The 21413-nt window shown below is 36.2% G+C and overlaps 1 protein-coding gene across 1 annotated transcript; it reads right to left on the bottom strand.

Annotated features, from left to right (window-relative positions):
- Window positions 1-426: 426 nt before the first annotated feature.
- On the bottom strand, window positions 427-21082 carry LOC129247166 (protein MON2 homolog). Its single transcript, XM_054886150.1, has 22 exons — window positions 20766-21082; window positions 20187-20318; window positions 19621-20046; window positions 19421-19546; window positions 19159-19359; window positions 18864-19098; window positions 18659-18800; window positions 18467-18593; window positions 18100-18406; window positions 17726-18027; window positions 17463-17657; window positions 17007-17395; window positions 16778-16940; window positions 16291-16716; window positions 16009-16230; window positions 15790-15944; window positions 15547-15709; window positions 15207-15491; window positions 14959-15143; window positions 14392-14880; window positions 1520-1602; window positions 427-1446 (listed from the first exon to the last, which is right to left on the bottom strand). The coding sequence occupies exons 1-22, from the start codon at window positions 20886-20888 to the stop codon at window positions 1241-1243; spliced, it is 5082 nt and encodes a 1693-aa protein (XP_054742125.1). The 5' UTR covers window positions 20889-21082; the 3' UTR covers window positions 427-1240.
- Between the last annotated feature and the right edge of the window lie 331 nt (window positions 21083-21413).

The raw sequence follows: 21413 nt of genomic DNA, 5'->3' as shown, positions 1-21413 counted from the left end.
TCACCATCTGAGCCATTCACAGTCTAGTTCACAAATGTCAAATATGATCGGCATACGCGCCGTATGTCAAAAATTAAAAATCTTCCGACAGGGTCATTAATTTTGCCCCACCTTGTATATACATACATACATTTAGCACATATCTTTAATGGCTATTAGGCACTTGAGTGTAAACAATCCAAATTTAATGCCCGCAGCAGTGGGGAAGCAGAAATTAGTGTTGTTTTAAACGGTTTATACTTTCCATATCTTAATGACGTCTTCGCAAAATATTGAACATCGCTCTGATGTCATTGCTGCATGTGCTTGCGTCAGTCGTTCTAAACTGGATTGCGTAAGCAGCAGTTGGCAACAATAAGTACTTACCAATGAAACTTAATTGAAATTATAAAACGTCTTCAAAAAAGTGACAGCTTGACACACTCATATTTTGCTCTTGTTTTTCTATATCTAATACTTTGTTTTATTATTTTATCAATGGCTGAAAGTACAATAGGACAAGATATTGTGTATATGCTATTATCAATATTTTTTTTTTGTTTTTTTTTCGATTTCATCTTATTAAAAACGTTCACTACAAAGATCTCTAAATATAATTAGTTGTATAGTAAATATTTCATAGGTAATAGCTCGCTTTTGCATTTCGAATTTTTCTGCTTTATACTTCAATGCTATAATACAAAGTAAAAATAAACAAATATGTATAAAAAAATAAGATTTAGATGCTGTAAAAATTCACAAACAAAAACTAAACAATGAAAACAAAAAGGTAACTGAACAAACACAACTTGCCAAAAATGCAATAATAAATATGTATGTAGATAGAAAATAGTATATAGTATATGCACCGCTGGCAATTTAAATTTGCTTTGCATTTAGCCATTTTATTTTAAAGGTACAATATTGCAATTTCGCATTATGCGTTACATTGGTTAGCACGAACATGCACACATATGTGCATACACATACACATATAGCCAGAAAAACACTCGAATATATGGATGCGTGTGCATATGCCAACAAAATAGAATGTAATAGAGTAGGTAATTTAAATATTTTAAATTTATCGAATATGTATAGATGTATGTATAACTGTATGTTTAGTTGGTGTATTCATTTAGTTATGCTCAAAATAAATATTAAACTTTTATGTTTATACACTTGCAAGTGTCATTGTAAAAGTCCCATAAACGTCATTGAATTGACGAGTCTAATCGTCGGATTTATTTCCATTCCATTTTTACTCTTGGCCATTTGATTGCGTTGCGTTTTGTAGTTTCACTGCATTTGCGGTTTCAGTATTTAGACACTTTGGTGGCTGCAGCAGATCTGTGTATTGTAGCAGCGCTTCACGCAATGAACGCGACACTTCGGGTGATGTGGTCGTAGTGCAATCGACGAGATAGGGATATAAACCAATTAGCTGATCCCACGCTGGTTTGTTTACTAAGTAAGCAAAGGAAAACAGTGGCAATTGTTAGTATGTGTATTCACGATAAAAAGGACAATCATAGAATACCTTTAGTTGGTGGTGCTTTTTTCATCGATATCACCAATGTAGCAATGGCCTTAAGTACGAAGGAAATTTCCGAGAGGCGGAATCTGTAAGAAAAAAATGCATTGTAAATACAGTGGTCACACAATTTATTCGTACACCTTGCGTAGTACGTAAAAAATTTTAGCTTTACGCAAAATATTTGCTGTGACAATATGTTTCTTTTGGGCCACTTTAAGAATGTTACATTCCTAATGAATTGTGGCAAGCAAAACTCCCGTTATTTCAACACAGGAAAGCAGAAAGCAGGCAGACATTGCAAAATTCTGCAAAACATTTCTTCGTACACTTTCAGCTGATGATATTGTTGCTCCAAAGTAACAGTAAAAATCGTTTTTTTGCTGAAAACGAAATAAGATTGATTTTTCTAAGTTTTTATCGCCGATTCAGTTTCAGTTGCCCGTAATATCACAACTGAAAGTGACAAAATGGGACGAAGCGCGTATTAGCGCCATTAGAAATACGTAAAGTTGTTATTAAGGGGTTACATACATCCATAATATTCAAAAAAATCGATTTTTTTCGATATTTCGAAAGTATAGTATCTTAAAAATGTACTGTGAAATTTTCATGCAGAAATTCCCAATATTATAGCTTCTACAGCCCATTAACTAGGTAGAGAGCGGGCCGCACGCTCCTGTACCTCAAACTTTAAACTCGTTTTTCTCGAAACTAATTTATCCAGCACGGTCTTCATGACAACTCATACATTTTTTTAATATTTTTTGATGCGTTTTTTTAATATTCGAAAGTGTTTTCTCTATAAATTTGATTTTTGAAATTTTTATTAAAAAAATGTATAAACATAATTAAAGTGTGACATTTATGACGTAAAACGCATACTTATGTATTTTAAATGCAGAAAGAAGAGATTAGAGTTCGCCAAATATTACAAAAGCGTGGCTAAATTTCAAGGGCCCATGTTGAATGTGAACCACACCTAAACGTCAACGACACTGTTGGACTTCTTTCTTTGGGGTTATTTGAAAGAAAAGGTGTACGTCGATAAGCCAGCAACAATTCAAGAGCTAAAGGTTGAGATAATTCGTCACATTAACGGCATAGAACCTCAATTATGCCTCAGCGTCATCGAAAATTTGGACCATCGGATGGAGGTGTGCCGCCGAGGCCGCGGCGGCCATTTGGCCGATATTTTGTTCCATACATAATTCAGCCATACCAATATTATCATAATAAAGAGAAATGACAATAATTTTCTAAAAAAATTGTATTTTATTCAAAATCAACACCGGCCCTTACAACTTAATCACCCTTTATAAATGGGCCAGATTCTTTTTGGGAAAACGTCATGTTCAGTGATGAGTCGAAATTTAATGTTTTCGAATCAGATGGCCCTCCAACAGTTTCGCGAAAAGAAAATACAGAACTGAAAGAAAAAAATCGTATTCCTACCGTTAAGCATGGAGGAGGAAATGCAATGGTATGGGGGTGCATAGCTGCATCTGGAGCAAAACATGGTCTTTTATTGATGATAAAATGGACAAACATCTGTATTTAAACATTTTGAAGAATGATTTGCATGATAGTGCCGTTAAACTTGGACTGGATGCTAAAAGGTTATTGCTTCACCAAGACAATGACCCAAAACACTCATCTTATCTCGTGCAAGAATGGCTTATTTACCACTGTAAGCAGCTTAAAAGTCCACCTCAATCACCGGGTCTGAACCCAATTGAGCGTGACTGGGAGCCCTTAGAAAGAAGAATCAAAAAGCACAAAATAACATCAAAGACAACATTAAAGACAGCTTTAAGTGTTGAGTGGGAGAAAATTGCAGCTAACAAAACCAAGGTATTGGTAAAAAGTATGCATCGACATTTGGAAGCAGTAATTAAGGGGGGATTCCCATTCCCCGGCTTAAAAAAATCGATTTTTGTTTTTTGACCGATTCTTGTTTATTATACTTTCAAAGAACTCTGTGCATGTTCATGACAAAATCCATTAAATTGACGAAGTTATGCGTGATCAATGAACTCGGCGCGCTCCATAATACTGAAAAAGCGCGCGAGCAATAGCCGAGCCTTAATTCAACGAAAGAAGCTCGAATTTTACGTAGGGGTCAGCAAATGGTACAAAATCAATTTTTTGAAAAGGAAGAGGGAGTACTATATGGTCCTGGAATAGCTGATTAACACGAAAATGCTGTGAGTCTTAAATATATATCTTTTTTCACATAAATATTTGAATGCGTTTTTCTCAAAACAGCATTTTTCTATACGGCCGCCATGATATCTCGAGAACTATTCGGTCGATTGCTGTCAAATTTGGCACGAATCTCGAAATAATATCTGTCTCTATCATAAACTACGGAAAATAAGATACATGCAAGACTTTTTTTTTTATAAATATAAATTCGAGGAAAAAATGTGCGAAAAAAAGAAACTTTGTCTTTCAACCATCGCAGTTATATTATTATAATTTTCGAAAAAAAAATTTTTTCAATAGCTCATACTGAAACAATATTCATTAGAAGTAAAATGCCATTTGAATTTTTCCTTTCAGACAACCTGGAGCTGAGTTATCGTGGCGGCCAGCGACCAGGAATTTTCATAGAAATTTCACCTCGCGCGTTGTCAAAGCCACAATTTTCCAGAAAATCGATCAAAAATTGAAGTTGATTTTATATAATGCATAATAAATATGGCTGTAAATTTTCCAAAAGATTCAACCGATAGTTTTCCCAATAAAAATTCGTAAAAAAACCGTATTTTTTGGCGTTTGAAATGGGAATCCCCCCTTAAAGCTAAAGGCGGCCCAACAAAGTACAGGTAACCCTCCTATAACGCGGTACTTCTATAGCGCGATTTCGCTACAACGCGGTTTGCGAATTGCGGAATGTTTCTTATAACGCGACTCCTACAACGCGATTTTTAAGCATTTTTTAAATACATATTCTATAAACTGTATTCTATAAACACACAATTATCAAAAATTACTTGTGTATATGTGTATATCTATTATTCGTAGTCTCATAAAGAAATAATAATATGTTTGTATTATACATATGTACATACATACTAAAAGTGTTTGAATGTTTGTATGCACTATGGAATTTTGCAAACCGCAATTTTTTCAAACATTTACACACACGTTTTTAGATAAAACAAGGGGTTTCCCCGAAAATTAACTCTTGAGCACTGTTGCCAACTCCCTCTGAGTAACGAGAGCTAAAACACCTCAAAAAAAGAGCTAGTTCTAGCTCTGAAAGAGCTAAATTGGCAACAGTGCTCTTGAGAATGTTTTTGGAAATTTGATTTGGTTTAGTCATTCACAGTAAGTCGTGAAGAGGAGTTGAAACAAATTTTAAAACGTTTGTGAAACCATTTTTCGTATAATAATAATTTTGTAAAAATCAAGATAAATCGATTTTATAATCGGTGAGTTTCTGTTAAACTTTTTTTATAACTTAAATTAATTAATTTGTATTTTAGGCCATAAAAATGCCAAAAGCAAAGGAAAACGCATCATTAAAACGAAAGTTTATCACGATTGAAACCAAAATTCAAATTTTGAGTCGGATTCAAAATCAAGAGAGAATAGCTGATGTTGCTAGACATTTTAAATTAAACGAGTCCACGATAAGAACCATAAAAAAAATGAAGATAAAATTAGAAATTCGGTATCATCCGGATCATCGGTCCTCGCAAAAATCACTTCTCGGCCAAGGACGAAGATAATAGAAAAAATGGAACAATCGCTAACGGTATGGATAGAAGATATGACGCAAAAGCGGTTTCCTTTGGATGGGAATATAATTAAACAGAAAGCATTAAAAATATTCAATTATTTAAGGGAAACAGGACAATCAACAACCGACGAAGATAACCACCAATTCGTGGCTAGCAAAGGTTGGTTTGAAAAGTTCAAAAAACGGCATGCTCTACACAATTTAAAAATTCAGGGTGAAACAGCATCCGCAGATGCTGATGCGGCGAATAAATATCCTGAACAGTTCATAAAAATTATTGAAGAACATGGTTATTTGCCAGATCAAATATTTAACGCTGATGAGACAGGTTTGTGGTGGAAAATTTTATTTCGAGGAACGAAAGAGGAGCTCCTGGCTTTAAGGTTTCTAAGGACCGAATAACATTGTTACTTTGCAGTAATGCATCTGGAGATTTTATAACAAAACCAATGTTTATTAACAAGTCATTAAATCCACGTTGCATGAAAGGAAACAATAAAAACAATATTCCAGTGTATTGGAGAGCAAACAAAAAAGCATGGATGACTGCCAAACTATTTAATGATTGGTTCTATCATTGCTTTGTTCCCGACGTAGACAACTATCTAAAAAAAAAAGAACTTGGCATTTAAAGTTTTGCTATTGTACTTTTAGATAATGCACCAGCTCATGCAACTGATTTAAGTCATCCAAATATTCAAGTTGAGTTTTTACCGCCCAATGCTACATCAATATTACAACCTTTAGATCAAGGAATAATATCAACCTTTAAAGCATACTACCTACGCAAATCATTTGAATTAATATGAGAGAAGATAGAATCATTGAATATAACGGTCAAAGAAGTCTGGAAACAGTTCTCAATTTTAGATTGCTGTGAAATCGTCGGCAAATCACTCAAAGACATTCGTCAATCAACACTGAGAGCTTGCTGGAAAGCACTTTTGCCAGAGGTTGTAGTACAGGAAACTGTTGTTAATCTCGTTGAGGATGAATATGAAAACGTAGTGAGACTGGCAAACGTAATAAAAGGCGATGGATTTGACGAAATAAATGTGGCTGATATTCGAGAATTAGTTGTGGACGACGAATTAAATGAAGTAGATTTAGCAGCAATGACAAGTGAAGCATTATCGATTGAAGAAAGCTCTGACGACCTCTCTTACACCGAAATCAAAAACTTTTCGCTAAAAAGTGTGGAGAAACTTTTAAATCTGGCGAAGGAGTTGGAAGAGTATGTTTTGGAAAACGATCCTCTAAATAGTAGAGCAGAAATGTTCAAAAGAAATCTTGAACATGATTTATTTGCCTACCAGGAAATCTATAAAGATTTACGAAGTAGGACAAAGCAGACATCAATAAAAGATTTTTTAAGACCAGCAATAATAGCTGAACCGGATCAATGTGATAGTGGGTCAAGCTCGGATTTTGAAATAGGACGACCAAGAGCAAAACGTTTGAAGCAAATTATAATAAGCGAGGACGAGGAAGCGGATTTGTAGAAGGTTGAGATTTAAAATCCTCTGAAATATGTAGATTTGAAAATCCGTGTCTATTTTTCCCAGATTTTATTTTCCTTAGTTTTATGTTATTTAAATAAATGAATTGCTTTTTGCTGGTTAATTAAATGAATTAATTTATGTTATTATATTGAAATAGACAAATAGAAAAATATCTTTGAAAAAATAAATTTTTTTTGTTCGATGAAAGGTATAATATAATTAATTCGGCTGAGAAAACTTTAAAATGTTACTTGCGTGATATTGTTTAAGAAAAGGAAAAATGGAGGAAAAAAAGTTTCCTACAACGCGGAGTTTTTCAGGAACCAATTAATCCCGTTGTAGGAGGGTTACGTGTACTCGAATATTTTCCTATTATTGTTTTAATAAAATTTTCTTTATATGGCTATGTACGAATATTTATATATTTTTGCATAAAATTGTGCCATATTTCGTTTAACCTTCACTACTTTAATTCCAGAAATGAATTTGAAAGTTTTTGTTCCTTATATATTGAATAAAAATGTTATTTTGTACGAATATATTAAAATTTTGTTCTTTTGTATAAATCGTGCTAAGTATCAGGTGTATCTGTTTACATACTGTGAGTGTACCAACAAATTGTGTGACCACTGTAAGTAAATGCAGATATCTGAAGATTGCGTAAACATAATACTAAGATCGCGTTTCATATGAAATAGCGGCCAAAATCTATATAAATAGCATTGCCGTGAATAATGCGTGAAATTACGTACATATGTTGCCGTGCTCAGCTCACGCCGTGAATACACCGCAACATGCCAGCAACATGATGCCAGTCATTTCAAATTAAGCTAAAACTGGCCATTTGTTTGCGCGTGAAGTGCCTGAGCTCGAATACTACGTTTTCGCAAAGAGTGTAAGTAATTCTTCTTTATACTTTTGTGCCAATATATATGTATGCGTATTATTTTGTTTGAAAATATGTACTTTTCTTCGCATAATTTCCCAATTACTTCTGGGGCGATGCTCATAAATTTGATGTTTTTTCTCATTTGACAATCAATTTTGCTAGCAACATTTCACGGCAAGTCAAACGCATGTTGCTGGCGAAATTTCACGGTTGTGAAGTTAGTACTATGCTTTAGACGAAATTTTATTACAAAAACGAATAAATGGTGTATCATAAAGTAACAATATTAAATCTACTATTTATGCATTTATTTCAGCGACACTCATAATTGCCAAATTGAAGTGTACGCAGCACAACTTTGAAAAAGCAATTTTCTTCACCTTCAATATCTATGCAAATTGTATATGTCTTTAACCCTCTACCACATAAGGATGCCTCAAGTTATTCACTTTGTTTGTTTTCTAGTTCAGAATTTGAAAAAAAATCTAATTTTTTTCATATTTTCAACGTTTAGACATTTAAGAATATGTTATTAAAAGGGGTTTTTTAAAATTCCTATTATTTCATGAGTTATAGCTTTTTCGGTGACATAACAGCGGTTCCGATCCGAATTGCCTGAAAACTTTGAACGCGTTTTTCTCAAAACTACTTTTCTCGAGCTGGCGGTAAGGATATCTCGAGTTCTAATGGACCAATTTACTTCAGATTTTGGGGAGGATATTCCTTATACAGTACTTCATCGGATGATTCTAGGTCGAAACTATAATTTTTCATTTAGTTATTTGAAAAAATCGGAATTGTTGAAAAAATTTGCAAAAAAAAAATTTTTTCAAACCACCATATTGTGATTTTTTTTAACTTGGCCAAGGCTCATTCAATAGCGGCGTTTATAATAATTAGGAATTCGTTTCGTTTTTATTTTTCAGATCACCAGGAGGGTTGGAATCATGTACGCCAGGACACACTCTTTTTTTTTTTTTGGACCCCTATTTTGACTGCGCATAATTTTGTCAATTTTAATTTTTTTTGGGTTAGTTTTTAATCTAATATTATATTTAATTATCAAAAAACAAAAGAAATTGATGCTTTATTTGTTTCCTTTGTACAGCGCTTCAAAAACCGGGCAAAATTCAGGCCTATACACTAGAATACCCCCCTAAGGCGAATTATTTTAAATGTACCTAACTTATCGGGGACCGTCGCTCTACTACTATTCGGTAGTGTCCAGAGCTAGTGTACAGCCAAACACATGTCACCTCTCGGCAGGCAATACCTCTGAGAATATTTCTGCCATAAAAAAGCTCCTATTAACCCTTTATCGCATATGTGTATTGCCATTTTGATTTATTTTTTTCCACATTAAGTATTATAAAATAATTCAAACTATTTTAATCGCAAACAAATTTTCTATGATTTTATAACATTTCGAAATAACCTCACTTATGTGGAAGTGGTTGGAAAAGCAGAATTATAGAGCGAGTCGTCAATTTTCAAAAAACGATAACAGAGTAAAGCGTAAGAATTTTTTGACCGAAAAAATATTTTCCTTAAGTTGATATACTCGTCTTTCTCAACGCATAGTAATTTTTCTGCTTTTCAACTGTCTACTATACTTTCCAACTAGTTTTTATAAACGGTTCCGTAAAAAAACAAAGATTTTTCATTATTTTTCGTTAAATACTATAAAAGCTATTTCCACAATTTTTTTCAAAGGGTTAAGAAACCATCAGTCGTTTGTAGGCGACATAAAACTGTAGGTCCTTCCAATTGTACAAAAAATAGCAAGATGGACAACACAAATACGAGGAGGAGCTCGACCAAACACCCATTAAACGGTGTAAACGCCAACAACAACAGTTGGCCATAAAATAGTAGGAGTGCCGGCACGAAAAATGTACATAAGTGACGCCGCACAATAGCATTACACCTGACGGGTGCCTAATATTATAAAAAATATGAAGCATAAATTTATTGCTGCAGTAGTTATTTTAGAACAGAAACAGAAATATTTTTTTCTGAGATGCTATTGCCCAAACAATAGGATTGCCCCTTAAATTAAATGTTATTTGGATAAAATACGTTAGCACTTGTGTTGGACTAAAAAATCGAAATTTTTTATGGCATATTCTAAAAGTACATCATCTTAAAAATATAAATTCAAAAAATCATAAATATCGTAGTACTAGAACGAAAGTTACAGACCGTGGAAGCGCGCAAATTATCCATAAATGAAGTGCACGCAAAACTTTAGACGCGATTATCTCGAAGTCGTGTTTTTTGAAAATTACCGTCGCGGTGATCATTATTTATCAGAAACGATTTGATCGAGTTGCATAAACTTTTTTTTAATTATACGAAGTTACAACCTCGTGAATCTGAACGGTTCACTTTTTATAAATATTTGCATAATTCGCTGGAATTAATTTTTTTTTTAATTTTTCAACCCCTTAAAAATGTGGGTAAATAAACCGTTCAGTTTCACTAAAAACTTTTTTCTACAATAATCATTTAATTTTTTTGATTTCAGTTGAGCTGCGCATGCGCTACCGTGACCACCGCAAGCCTCTTCTAAAAAACGGCGTTTCGGGGGAGGGGCGATATCAACAATAAATAATAACATTTTTTAAACTAAAAACACCAAAATGTATACTTCGAGAGTAGAAGTCCTAAAATATATTTAAAAAAAATTATGACAATCGTCCATTTTTTCGGGCTCACAAGGTATATAACCCCTTAAAACTGTATACACAAAAGTAAGTAAATTTCCAGCAATTTGAGTTTTTCATCCTAGTGGGTAGAGGAAAGTGCGATAAAGAAGAAAAGCGAGCAACAATCAAAAATCTAAAGACAGCGAAGACATACAAGAAAATCAAGATTACATAGGATGTTCTGCTCAGATGGTAGGAAATGCGTTAAATAATAAAAAAGATGCATGAAACTCGTGGACGAAAACACAAAATATCCACTAAAGACGATCGTAATATAATACATTGCTGGAAAAGTAATCCATTTGCATCCCCGAGGATCATCCGCAATGACCTTACCTTGCCAGTTTGTGCCAAAACTATGCGTAGAATTTTGGTGCAGCACAAATTATTCCCAAGCACGAAAAGTACCGCTACTGACAAAGCTGCACGTGAAGGCCCTTATAGGGTTTGCAGAAGAGCATGTGTCCTGGCCCGTGAGTAAATGGCGAAATATATTGTGGTCAGATGAAAACAAAATCGAATTGTTTGGTAGTACAGGCTTCAGAAAATATTATATATACGGCGCTCACCCAACACGGCTAAAGTCATGGTATGGGGTAGCTTTTCATATAGCAGAGTAGGCCCAATTTATTTCATTGAAAGCATTATAAATCAAACGGCATACCTATGTGAAAATATAAGACGAGGAGTGTTGCCATATGCCACTGAAGTGGGTATATCAGCAGGATAATTATCTCAAACAAAACAGCAAGGCTGCATAAGAATGGTTTAGAGTCAACAGGGTTGAAGTTATGCGTTGGCCTGCTTAGTCTCACGACCGCAACCTCATAGACAACTTGTGGGCTGATATGAAAAAGAATGTTGCTGAACGGCAACCAACCAATTCTAAAGATTTATGGAAAGTCGTAAAAGAGGCATGAGAAGGAGTCCCATTAAAACTTTGCCACAAAAATGTAATCCAGTGCTGAGAAACCGAGGCTATTCAACGAAGTATTATTGTTTTTTTTTCGTATTGTAAAGCTTTTGTTCGGCATTATTAAAAACGAGCTCAAAATGCCTGGGAGCCCCACAGTTTGAGGGTCTGGAGGATATCTCAAAAATAGATACTCCTGCGCTGCTTAGGTTTGACATCCAATGTGATGTCTACTTTAAATCTTAATAAAGGTCAGTCTCCATCTGGTATCCCTAGGGACCAAAAGGTCTATGCGTGGCTTAATGCCAGCCCGGTTAACCTAACCTAACCTAAAGCTTTGAAGGTATTCTATGCTAACAGTTTGAAATAATCTTTTATTATATAAATTACTCCTATTTTTATGTGGAACTAATTTTTAATTTTTGTTTACTTTTTATTGAAATATGTCAACTGCGGAAAAATAAATTCAACTTATGTGATTTATTTTATACCAAAAACTTGTTTAAAAAAACCGTTTTAATAAAAATTTAGCATTGTATTTTTTTTTTAATATATACCTATATATAATATTTTTTTATTAAATATTTGCAAAATTATATGGTTTACCATTTGGTATCGGGAGCCCTCCAATACATTTTACCAGCAAAACTATACCAAAATGTACCAATTACGATAAACAATTGCGAAGTCGTTGTAGGTAGAGTGTTGGCTTCTTACCTTTTTTGTACTCGTATGTACTAAGTGAATAATTTTTTTTCCGGCAGTAAAAAAACAAAATATTTCTAATAGTCGTATAGAGCTCATAATTCTTGTATAGCGTCAGTAAAAGTAAAAAAAATATTAATTTCTTAAAAATAAATAGTTGCACTGACGTATACACTATAATGGATATCGCAAATTCGACTCGTTATTCGAGTTTCACATGCCAAAAAATAATCTGGGGCTGTGCATTAGAGGATTAAATGAAAATAAAAAAGGAACAACAAATTGATTTTGTGTGCACTTACACAAAAAACTCATAATTTCGTAAAAGTTTCTAGCGCCAATGCGCGAAAAATATACCATTAGATGTGATGAAAATATGGGTTTAGCAAGTTGGAGCCGAAATTATGGTGTTGCATACTTTAGAGGGCACTGTTGCCTCGAGTGACAGTGCGATAGATACATACACAAACTAAGCCTCTTAAAATGATATATATATACCAACATTTAAGCCCTTCGCACACAACTCGTATTGTCATCTTCCGTTCCCATGACAGTCGGTTCTACGTTGCCGGAACGACCCAGATTTATATCCGGCCACCAGCGGCATTCCGTGTATATGTATGGGGAATGTTTAAGCTAAATACACACCAGGCCTTTGTTTAAGAAACACGTTGCGACCGTTGCTTCAATCTCAGTATTGTGTATAACTGTGGTGCAGGAAAGGCACAAGCGGAAGATACGTAAAATTAAATTTTTTAAATGATCGACGAAATGCTTAAAATTACTTCTCTTATTATAATTGACGAACTTTTGTACGAAAATGAGGAGGAAGAGATGCAACAAAAGAAGAGAAAAAAAATCTGGTCCAAAAATTGGCTTTTAAAAAAATCGAATTTTCGAACGAGAGGCTGCTGAAAGAACTGAAGGAAAATGAGCCAGCGGACTATAAAAATTACATGAGGATGGACGAAGTCCTGTTTAGAAAATTGTTGGGCTTCGTAAAGGCCAAAATAACGAAACAAGATACTATAATGGGAGAGGCAATATCAGCAGAAATTAGACTGGCAATATTTTTGCGGTATCTTGCAACAGGAAACGCTTTTGCGGACTTGAAATTTTTATCAATTTTATTGTATTCATTTTTTAATTGTTCGTATGCTTTTTTTCTAAAATTTTTATTTTTTTATTTTTCACTACTTATATCCCACAGCTCTCTCAAATTTTTATATTCGTTAATAAAATTAACATAATTTTCATTATTTTCAATTGCCATTTTTCCCTTTTTCACTTTATTTTACTCCGCACGAACCTTCTTCTTTGCTTGTGTTCAACGAACTGAACGAGTAAAAGCAGTAAACAATGATACACACGAAGCAACGGTTGCAGCAACCTATCCCAAAAATCAAATTTATTTGATATTTCAGGCAACAGTTGCAGCAACACGAAAATCATTTGGCAACACAGCTACACACGAGGCAACGGTTGCTTCAACATGGCCGAGTTGCTGCAACGGTTGCCTGGTGTGTATTTAGCTTTATGTTGCTACAACAACAACAATATACGCGTACATGTCCGTAAACAACGCGACTATTTATCGTCAAAGTACGAGTTGTGAATATGTCGAGCTATGAAGAAGAATTTATTTTATTATACATATTATCGTCTCCATTGGAGGAAAAATAAAAGACAAGGGAGACACTGCATGCATCCGTACATTCGAAAACAACAGATTATTCATTGCCACGAGGAAGTTACAAGAGGATGATTACAAATTTCAGACATTTTACAGGATGTCTAAAATGCTTTTAAGGAGCTTGTAGAAATTGTGAAGCCAGCCTTCAGAAAAAAAATACTAACAGTGGCGAATGCATCAGTCTGCAGAAAAAGATTATGATTACGCTGAGGCAAGTAGCATTCTTTTTGACATTTTGCTGTCGTGGACGGAGAGAAGCGTGTATAAGTTTTAACCCTTCGCCGTAGGAAAATCAGTATATAAACGGCAACAATAGTCATCCCTCACCCCTTTAGATCCTCTATAGAAACTTGGACGGAAACTTTTTTAAAAAACATTGCTATCTGTAAATAGTTATTACCATGAAGATCAAAATTTTTCATAGAATAAATTTTTGATTGCAGACAAAAGCCTTTTATACCCTTTAAATAAAATTATTTCTTCATTCCGAAAAAACATTCCCTTTGAATGTCAAATACATACATGAAAATCACAAACAAACTACAAGCGTGCAATGATATTCGATGATGCCGTTATGCTGCATGCTTGCCGTGACGAGTACGAGTAGCTAACGACCAGTGTGCGGTTCGTTGAACACAAATGTGCGACAACAAAGCGTAACTCTCGCGCACATTTTGTAGCATACGATACGAGCCATGCGCGAAGGGTCTTACTTACCTAGGTAATGGGCATTTCCCACTCTGCCGTTCGTCGTCATTGAATCTCTTCAAGACTTCTTGGAATCGATGTAGCAAAGCCGTCACCGCCAAGCGGCCAGCAAAATCCTTGCCACCTCCACCAGACATATTTGTGAAAACATTGGAATTCAACGACGCGTTAACGCCTGCTACCGCTGCAGACGTTGCCGTTAAACTATTCCGATTATTATTGCAAGTATCGTCTAATAGTGAGAACTGTAGCAGCGTCTCGAAGCATGTCTTTGCGAATATTTCACGTAATTTCCAGTCAGATTCATAGCAAATATTCGAGTCGGATGCGGAATGTATGGAGCCTTTGTTGAGTAGCACAACAATTTGCATTATAAATTGATGTGGCATTTCGTGTGCGTGCGGCAATACTTCGTCACGCAACAGTTCGATGACCTGGCAATCAATTGTTTCGTCCAGCACAATTTCTTCAAGGCCACGATCTTCTATAGTACAAACGCTAAGAATGATAAATTAATATTTCTTCAATTATTAACGGAAGGCGAACGGGCATTCGTTTACTGCTGCGTTTACTCACCTTGCGGGAAAGAGAAATTTATCCAGTGTGTCAGCCAAATCATCCCACATGCCCGTAAAAAAGTTGGCTTTAGCACGTGCCACCTTCAAACCAGTGTGTAGTATAGTAATCAAACTCGAAATGGCCAATTTCCATGTGCTGGACGACAGACATTTGTACTTCATGGAGAGTGGCGTGCGGAGCGCCTTTGTGAAAATGGGAAAATATTTATTTATTTGTCACTTAATGCACATTCTATCGAATCTCACCTTGATGATTTCATGTAATATGTTTTCCTGCATTACACACTCCTCTGTGGCGGTACTCTGATACAATTTCACGCATATGCTTATCGACTTCTCACCAAAGGGTATGAAATTCATGCTAACCATTTCCACCGAAGCGTTGTTTGTGTAATGATTCGATGTTTTGACGTACTTGTGTTCGACTCCGGCGTAGGCAGGTGGGGCGCAAGCAAACTTACTGAACACAAGTAATTGACGGAATATAACAGGAATCATGTGTTTCAAATTGGAACCGTCCTTGGTGGCCTCCTACAAACGAATAATAATTCATTTATGCTGGGTGTGAAACTTAAAACAAATATACCTTTTGGATGAGATCCATGCAATCTAGTATACCATCATGTAATGGCGTTAGCAGTGAGTCCGACACAGACGACATTATATAGGGAACGGCATCAGTTTGCACGGGTATACAAACTGCGTTTGTCAGCACAATACAGAATTTTTCAAAGTCATCCAAAGTGAATCTGTGGGATTACATTTATATATTTTATATCAGACATATTTAAAGACCCTTAAAGGACATCGATTTTAATGTTGCGCGCACCTTTGTTGTATGTGTTGGAAAATCGCTGGGAAAATTTGTATTAACGCTGTTAAAAATGCTTGACTGGGTATATAAAATTCCTCTTGGGTGTCGTTGTTCTTCGTTGTGATCTTTGTGCTCTCAATACCAATATTAAGCCAAATATTCCATGCAATCTATGTATGGAAAATTTTGTAGTATCTTAAACTAAAGGTGTATTTGACATTATGCCCCACTTACCGTCCAAATCTCATCATCTTTAACGCGTGTTGTGTCCTCATCTGTAAGTGGAACCGATTTCTCTGTGTTATGGTACATAATTTCTTGCAATGATTTAAGCGCCGCCAAGGATACTTCGCCATTTTTACTCAAGGCAGCATTTTGAATGAACTCCAAGACCAGCGACCAAGCGCGATCAAAATCACCCAACATTTGCAACAATTCACGCTTGGTATTGAATACCTAACACAAAAACAAATTTGTAAAACCTCCGGGAATAAAATTTTTTTCTATTCAGCATACCCTACACACGCCAGAGAGCGTTAAAACCTGTGTCTCTGCCCATTGTTTTTGTGCAGTATTGCGTGAATGGTGAATGAGGATATTACCGCTGGCGTCCACTTTCTCATTGCTAGCCGAACTGGAGAGCGCCCGCACATTGTCCAGCAGCGAAAATAGGACTTGCCAAACCAGAGCCTGCCATGTGGGTGGATTCAGCAAACTACCATGTGCAGAAATGGTTGAGAAGAGTGTTTGGCCGGCTGATTTGCGTACTGCGGGCCGCAAATCGACACACAGTTCCCCCAATTTGGCGTACAAACACATCCAGAGTTTGTCGAATTGTGGCATTTTCACAGTGCCTGGAAAATCAGGTAATATAGCGCCATCGTCCACTTGCGCCGACATCAATTTCTCTTGATTTTGATTAAAGAAATCAGAAATGTTCCACTGTGAAGGGAGTTGATAGTTATTGACTCGTAAAATAAAATAAATTAACTTATGAACAAACCATTAAACCAATAGCAGTTAGCGATATATTCAACTCTTGCGTTTGCGATCCAAATTTGGCGGCGGTGTTTATGCATAGCGGCAGGCAACGCCAAGGCATTACAGTCAGAAAATCTGTAATCACCAACTGAAGACACTGGAATGCGGTGCGTATCAAAGGCTCGCTGGAATTATGAAATATTAATATGCATTACTTTAAAAATTAACACTACTGGGAGCTGTAAACTTACCCATGATGATCATTTACTGCGCCAATGATCTCAATTATTGCCGGCCAACCGAATGACAATATTTCTCCTGCACCATTAAGAATCTGTAGCACACAGTCAAGTTGCCGTTGGCGCACATCTGCGTGCATTACAGTGGAGAGCTCCGACAGTGGGCTCAGCAGCATTGTTTGCAGCTCCATATTTTCCTTTAGTGGTACAGTGTGTTTAAACTGCAGTGCAGACTTCACCAAATAAGTAATTGCTTCCACGCCCCACTCACGCATGCGTATGTGACGATGCTGGCATACCTCCAGTAAGTGATTAGTGAGTGGACGCCATAAAACTTCAATGCGTGGCATATTCACAAGGCCGGTTTCAAGTAGTTTTGCGACAGCGAACAAGGAGGGTTCCTAGCAGTGGCAACGGAAGAATAGCGATTAAATTGTGCTAATATTTCTAATATACACATTACATTACCCTGTTCGCATAAGCGAGCTCCATAGCTTCGTGGGATAATTTACATAATGCATCGATTAGATGATGTAGTGCTACATCGTCCAAATACTGGCTAGATTCAAAGAGTTGACTTAACATTTGTGACAATACTGGCAAATCGGCCATGACGGCAGTCTGTATGCCCACATTTGCCTCGACGGCAGGTTTTGGAAAAGCCTAAAATTACAAATGTATATATGTAATCATTTTCCGCGCATAGTTGTGTACTCCTGGAAAACACTCACTTGCAAACTGCCGCCAGTGGAGGGTTTTAAGCCCAAAATCCATACTAAATGTTGCAGGGTCTGCAGCACAATATGCCAGGAGGTGCCCAGTATGCTGCCATTGCTGCGTGCTAAAAACAGAATAGCGCGCATACATTGCAGATTTTTTGTAGTCAGCATGACGGGCGCTTGCATTACACTGTGCGGCAAGGAAGCGCTTGGCAAAGGCGTGCCCACGGCCACAATTTGCTGACGAAATTCACTCTCGTTACAAGTATTCATAAACTGGTTGTTTAAATCTTGACTGTTGCTGCGCGCATGACCTACGAAAAAAGTTTAAAAATATAATTATGTTTAGCTCCTTGTCACATTAAACTTTAAAAATCGCTAAATACCTCGCAAATCTGCTTCCATATGTGCATTGTTCGCAAATATTGCCGCTGCATAGTGCGGTGGAAAAGAGGCACGACATATGGACATTATGAAAGCGTCACGTGGTCCCAGTAAGTCCAGCATGCCACAGAGCGCAGCATAATTTTGCATAGCTTTCAAGATATTATCCGTTGTAGCCTCATCGATTGAAGCATCTATTAACGGCACGAATGCTAAAAGTAGTCCAGCCCAACTAGAGTTGATTAATTGCAAGCACAGCGGTTTGTGCTCTTCCTCAGTAATGAGCGTGGAGTTGTGAGTTGGCTGTTGCTGCGGCAAATAAAAAACATTTAGTAATTTTTCCAACTGTTTTGTTTATGTATAACTAACCATTTCCGGTGTTCGTTGTATTACACCTCCAATAGAGCGTGTTATGTCCAAGAGTATCGCATAAGCTACGGAGACACCATAACTATCTGGAATGTTGGGTGCCTCCAGCTTGTCGAGCATCTCCAAACTGAAAAATTAAACAAATTAAACTGACGAGAATGTGTTTGACAAATGCATTGCCGTATTACTTACTAGACAGCTTTCGCCACACCCGGCGGAAAGGTGGCTACTAGCGATAAGTAAACGCCACGGAACATGAATCCACACTGATTGCCTGAATTATGTGCAGCTGTGGGATTATTTTGATTGGTGGCTGGAGGCTGTCCGGTTTGTACTACACAAGTAGAAAATAATATATTATAATTATAAAAACGCCTATGACAAATATTTCACTTACAAGCAACTGCGTTTATTAATGAATAACGCACATATGTGGCCAATGCTGAGATCATATCATGTACAATATTAGTGGCATGATTTTTTAGATCATAGGACTTGCAGAAGAATGCAATCAAATTAGGTTTTGTGGCAAGTTTGTGAATGACTTCCAAAGCTAAGGCGCGCTGCCAGTGCGGCTTATCAGGATCAAGAAATTTTATGATCAATGATAGAAAAATTTCACATTCGGTAACCTGTGTAAAGTGAGCAGCGTTAAATTATGATTATTTTAACATGAAAAACACCTCACTTACCAATATTGTGTGATACTTCTGTATTAGTATGGCTACTAAACGCAATAAACGCATGCTGATTGGGAAATAGGGTTTGTCATTGGGCACCGCAGTATTGCCATTGTTAGGAGCCGGCACTTGACGATGCTTCACGTTCGGTGAGAAGAGTTTAATGACTAACGCACAAACACGCTCTTTTAGCAACAAACGGAAATCATTATTCTGTAAGGAAATTGTATGCGCTTATTTTATTTTACTTTTCTTTCAGTGAATGTAAGCATACCTCATGAAACACAGCGCTGAAATTCGTTAACACCGCCTCGAGTAATTCTAAACCAAAGGTGCGCGTCATTTCTGTCATTCCAATTAGCCAGTACGGTTGATCAGCATTCACAAGCTGCACGAGATCCTAAAAAGGAAACAACATCGTTTCGTCATATCTTAAACAAAAAATAAAAATAAATACAATAAAAAAACACTTACTTGAAACAAGAAAAATGCATCCGCAGCAAAGGTTTGAATTTCGGTACTAGCCCCTCCACTGTTGTCACCATCCACCAATTCTTTGTTGGCATTTTGAGTGGCGCCCTGTAATGTGGCCACCGAATCCTTTTCTAAATAGACACGTTCAAACACCAGTGAAACAAGTTGTCGAATCGTGGCACCCGCTGTATTGACAATCGTTGAGTTCTTGGTGTAATGTAGTCGAAAACATAATACCAAAGATTTGGCTAATGTTTCGCCGTGTACAACGGTGTTGGTGGTCAACAAAAGTGTAACTGTTTGCAAAACCTTTACCTCTTCGATGTTATTTTCCATAAGCATCCACAATGCATCCGTTATGTAGCGTGCGCCTTTTTGGTCAACAACCTGCTGGGTGATAAGCCGCTGCATCATGCCCAGACAATACTGCAATGCATAACACAAACATTGACAAGTGTAATCACGTTTAAAGCGACGATAAGATAATCGGCAGTGGTTGCCGGTAAAGTGGTATAACCTCTTATGAAAAGTATGCGTATTTGTACCTGTTACTGCTTATGACTCACCTTAATAATTTTCAGGTCTTTGGTTTCACATCCTTGCACAAGTGGATACAAAATTTGGTTCACAGTGTAATATACAGAAGTTTGTTGGTTATTGCTAGCGGCACTCAATTTTGAAATAGCCTCTTCGCATGACTATAAAATTTCAACGTGATAATTATATACACAGTCTACTAAAATAGATTAAACTATATTTTACAACTTATTTGCTGCCTACGTAAGCTTAGTTAGCGAGTTATTACGGAACCATTTAGCATAGAGTTAATATACTACAAATTCAGAAACTGGTAATAAATATAAAATAGTTTGCTATTATGACCAACACTAATGCAATTTATTTAATATCATAAGTAATGGTCCGTGGCTCATAAAACCCCCAAAAAATTCTGGTAACGCTACAAGAATTAATTACCAGACTCACTTATACTTTATACATATGCATAACCCATAAGAGCTTACTGCCACCCCTACGCACGCCGCACCTAGTTGTGACACAACTTCTCGCATAACTTGCGACACTACCCAACCCCGCATATTGACTGCATAGTTTACCTAATTTTTTCTTATTATCATGTCTCTCACCTCTTTTATTAATGGATACTTTTTTTTCGTTTCCGTGGAAAGCGTTTTAAAGTCAGCCCGCAGGGCCTCCACAAATTTATGCACCGACTCATTACCACCCGTCGAGGTGCGCACGAAAGACATTTTCACGTCTTAACTTTCAGGACTCAACAGCTCGCAAAACGAATATTAATTTTTTGTGCTATTTTCCACACTCAGCATCACAATATAATTGTTTATTTTATAAATATAAGACGCAAAACACTGTATACAGTCTTTAAGGTGAAAAAAACTTCATGAAATTTGCCAAATAAGTTTTCTTTCCAATCTTTTGTGTGGTTGTGTTGTTTTTGTCTGATTTGACAGCTGACGTGACAACATTACGTTGTGAAGCCACTGTAAAATTATTGAATGGTCAAGAGCAGGGATGCCGTGTCTCGAAGTAAACAAACAAGTTCTATATGGAATTTCCTATTTGTATATACATACTTAGGTATGTATACCTATAAATCCTATGCCTACATTCATGATTGTAATATCCAATTCGAATTATTTGAAATGGTCTATATGCATATTTTACAATATAAAAAAAGTAATTTGTTGTACTCACTTTATTGTCCCAAATAATACTCCTATTATAAGAACACCTTTAATTTCTATCTCATAAAA

This window comes from Anastrepha obliqua, chromosome 5, assembly GCF_027943255.1.
Source record: "Anastrepha obliqua isolate idAnaObli1 chromosome 5, idAnaObli1_1.0, whole genome shotgun sequence".
Lineage (NCBI taxonomy): Eukaryota > Metazoa > Arthropoda > Insecta > Diptera > Tephritidae > Anastrepha > Anastrepha obliqua.
The sequence above is the reverse complement of the archived record's forward strand: the minus strand, read 5'-3'. Positions and strand labels throughout refer to the sequence as shown.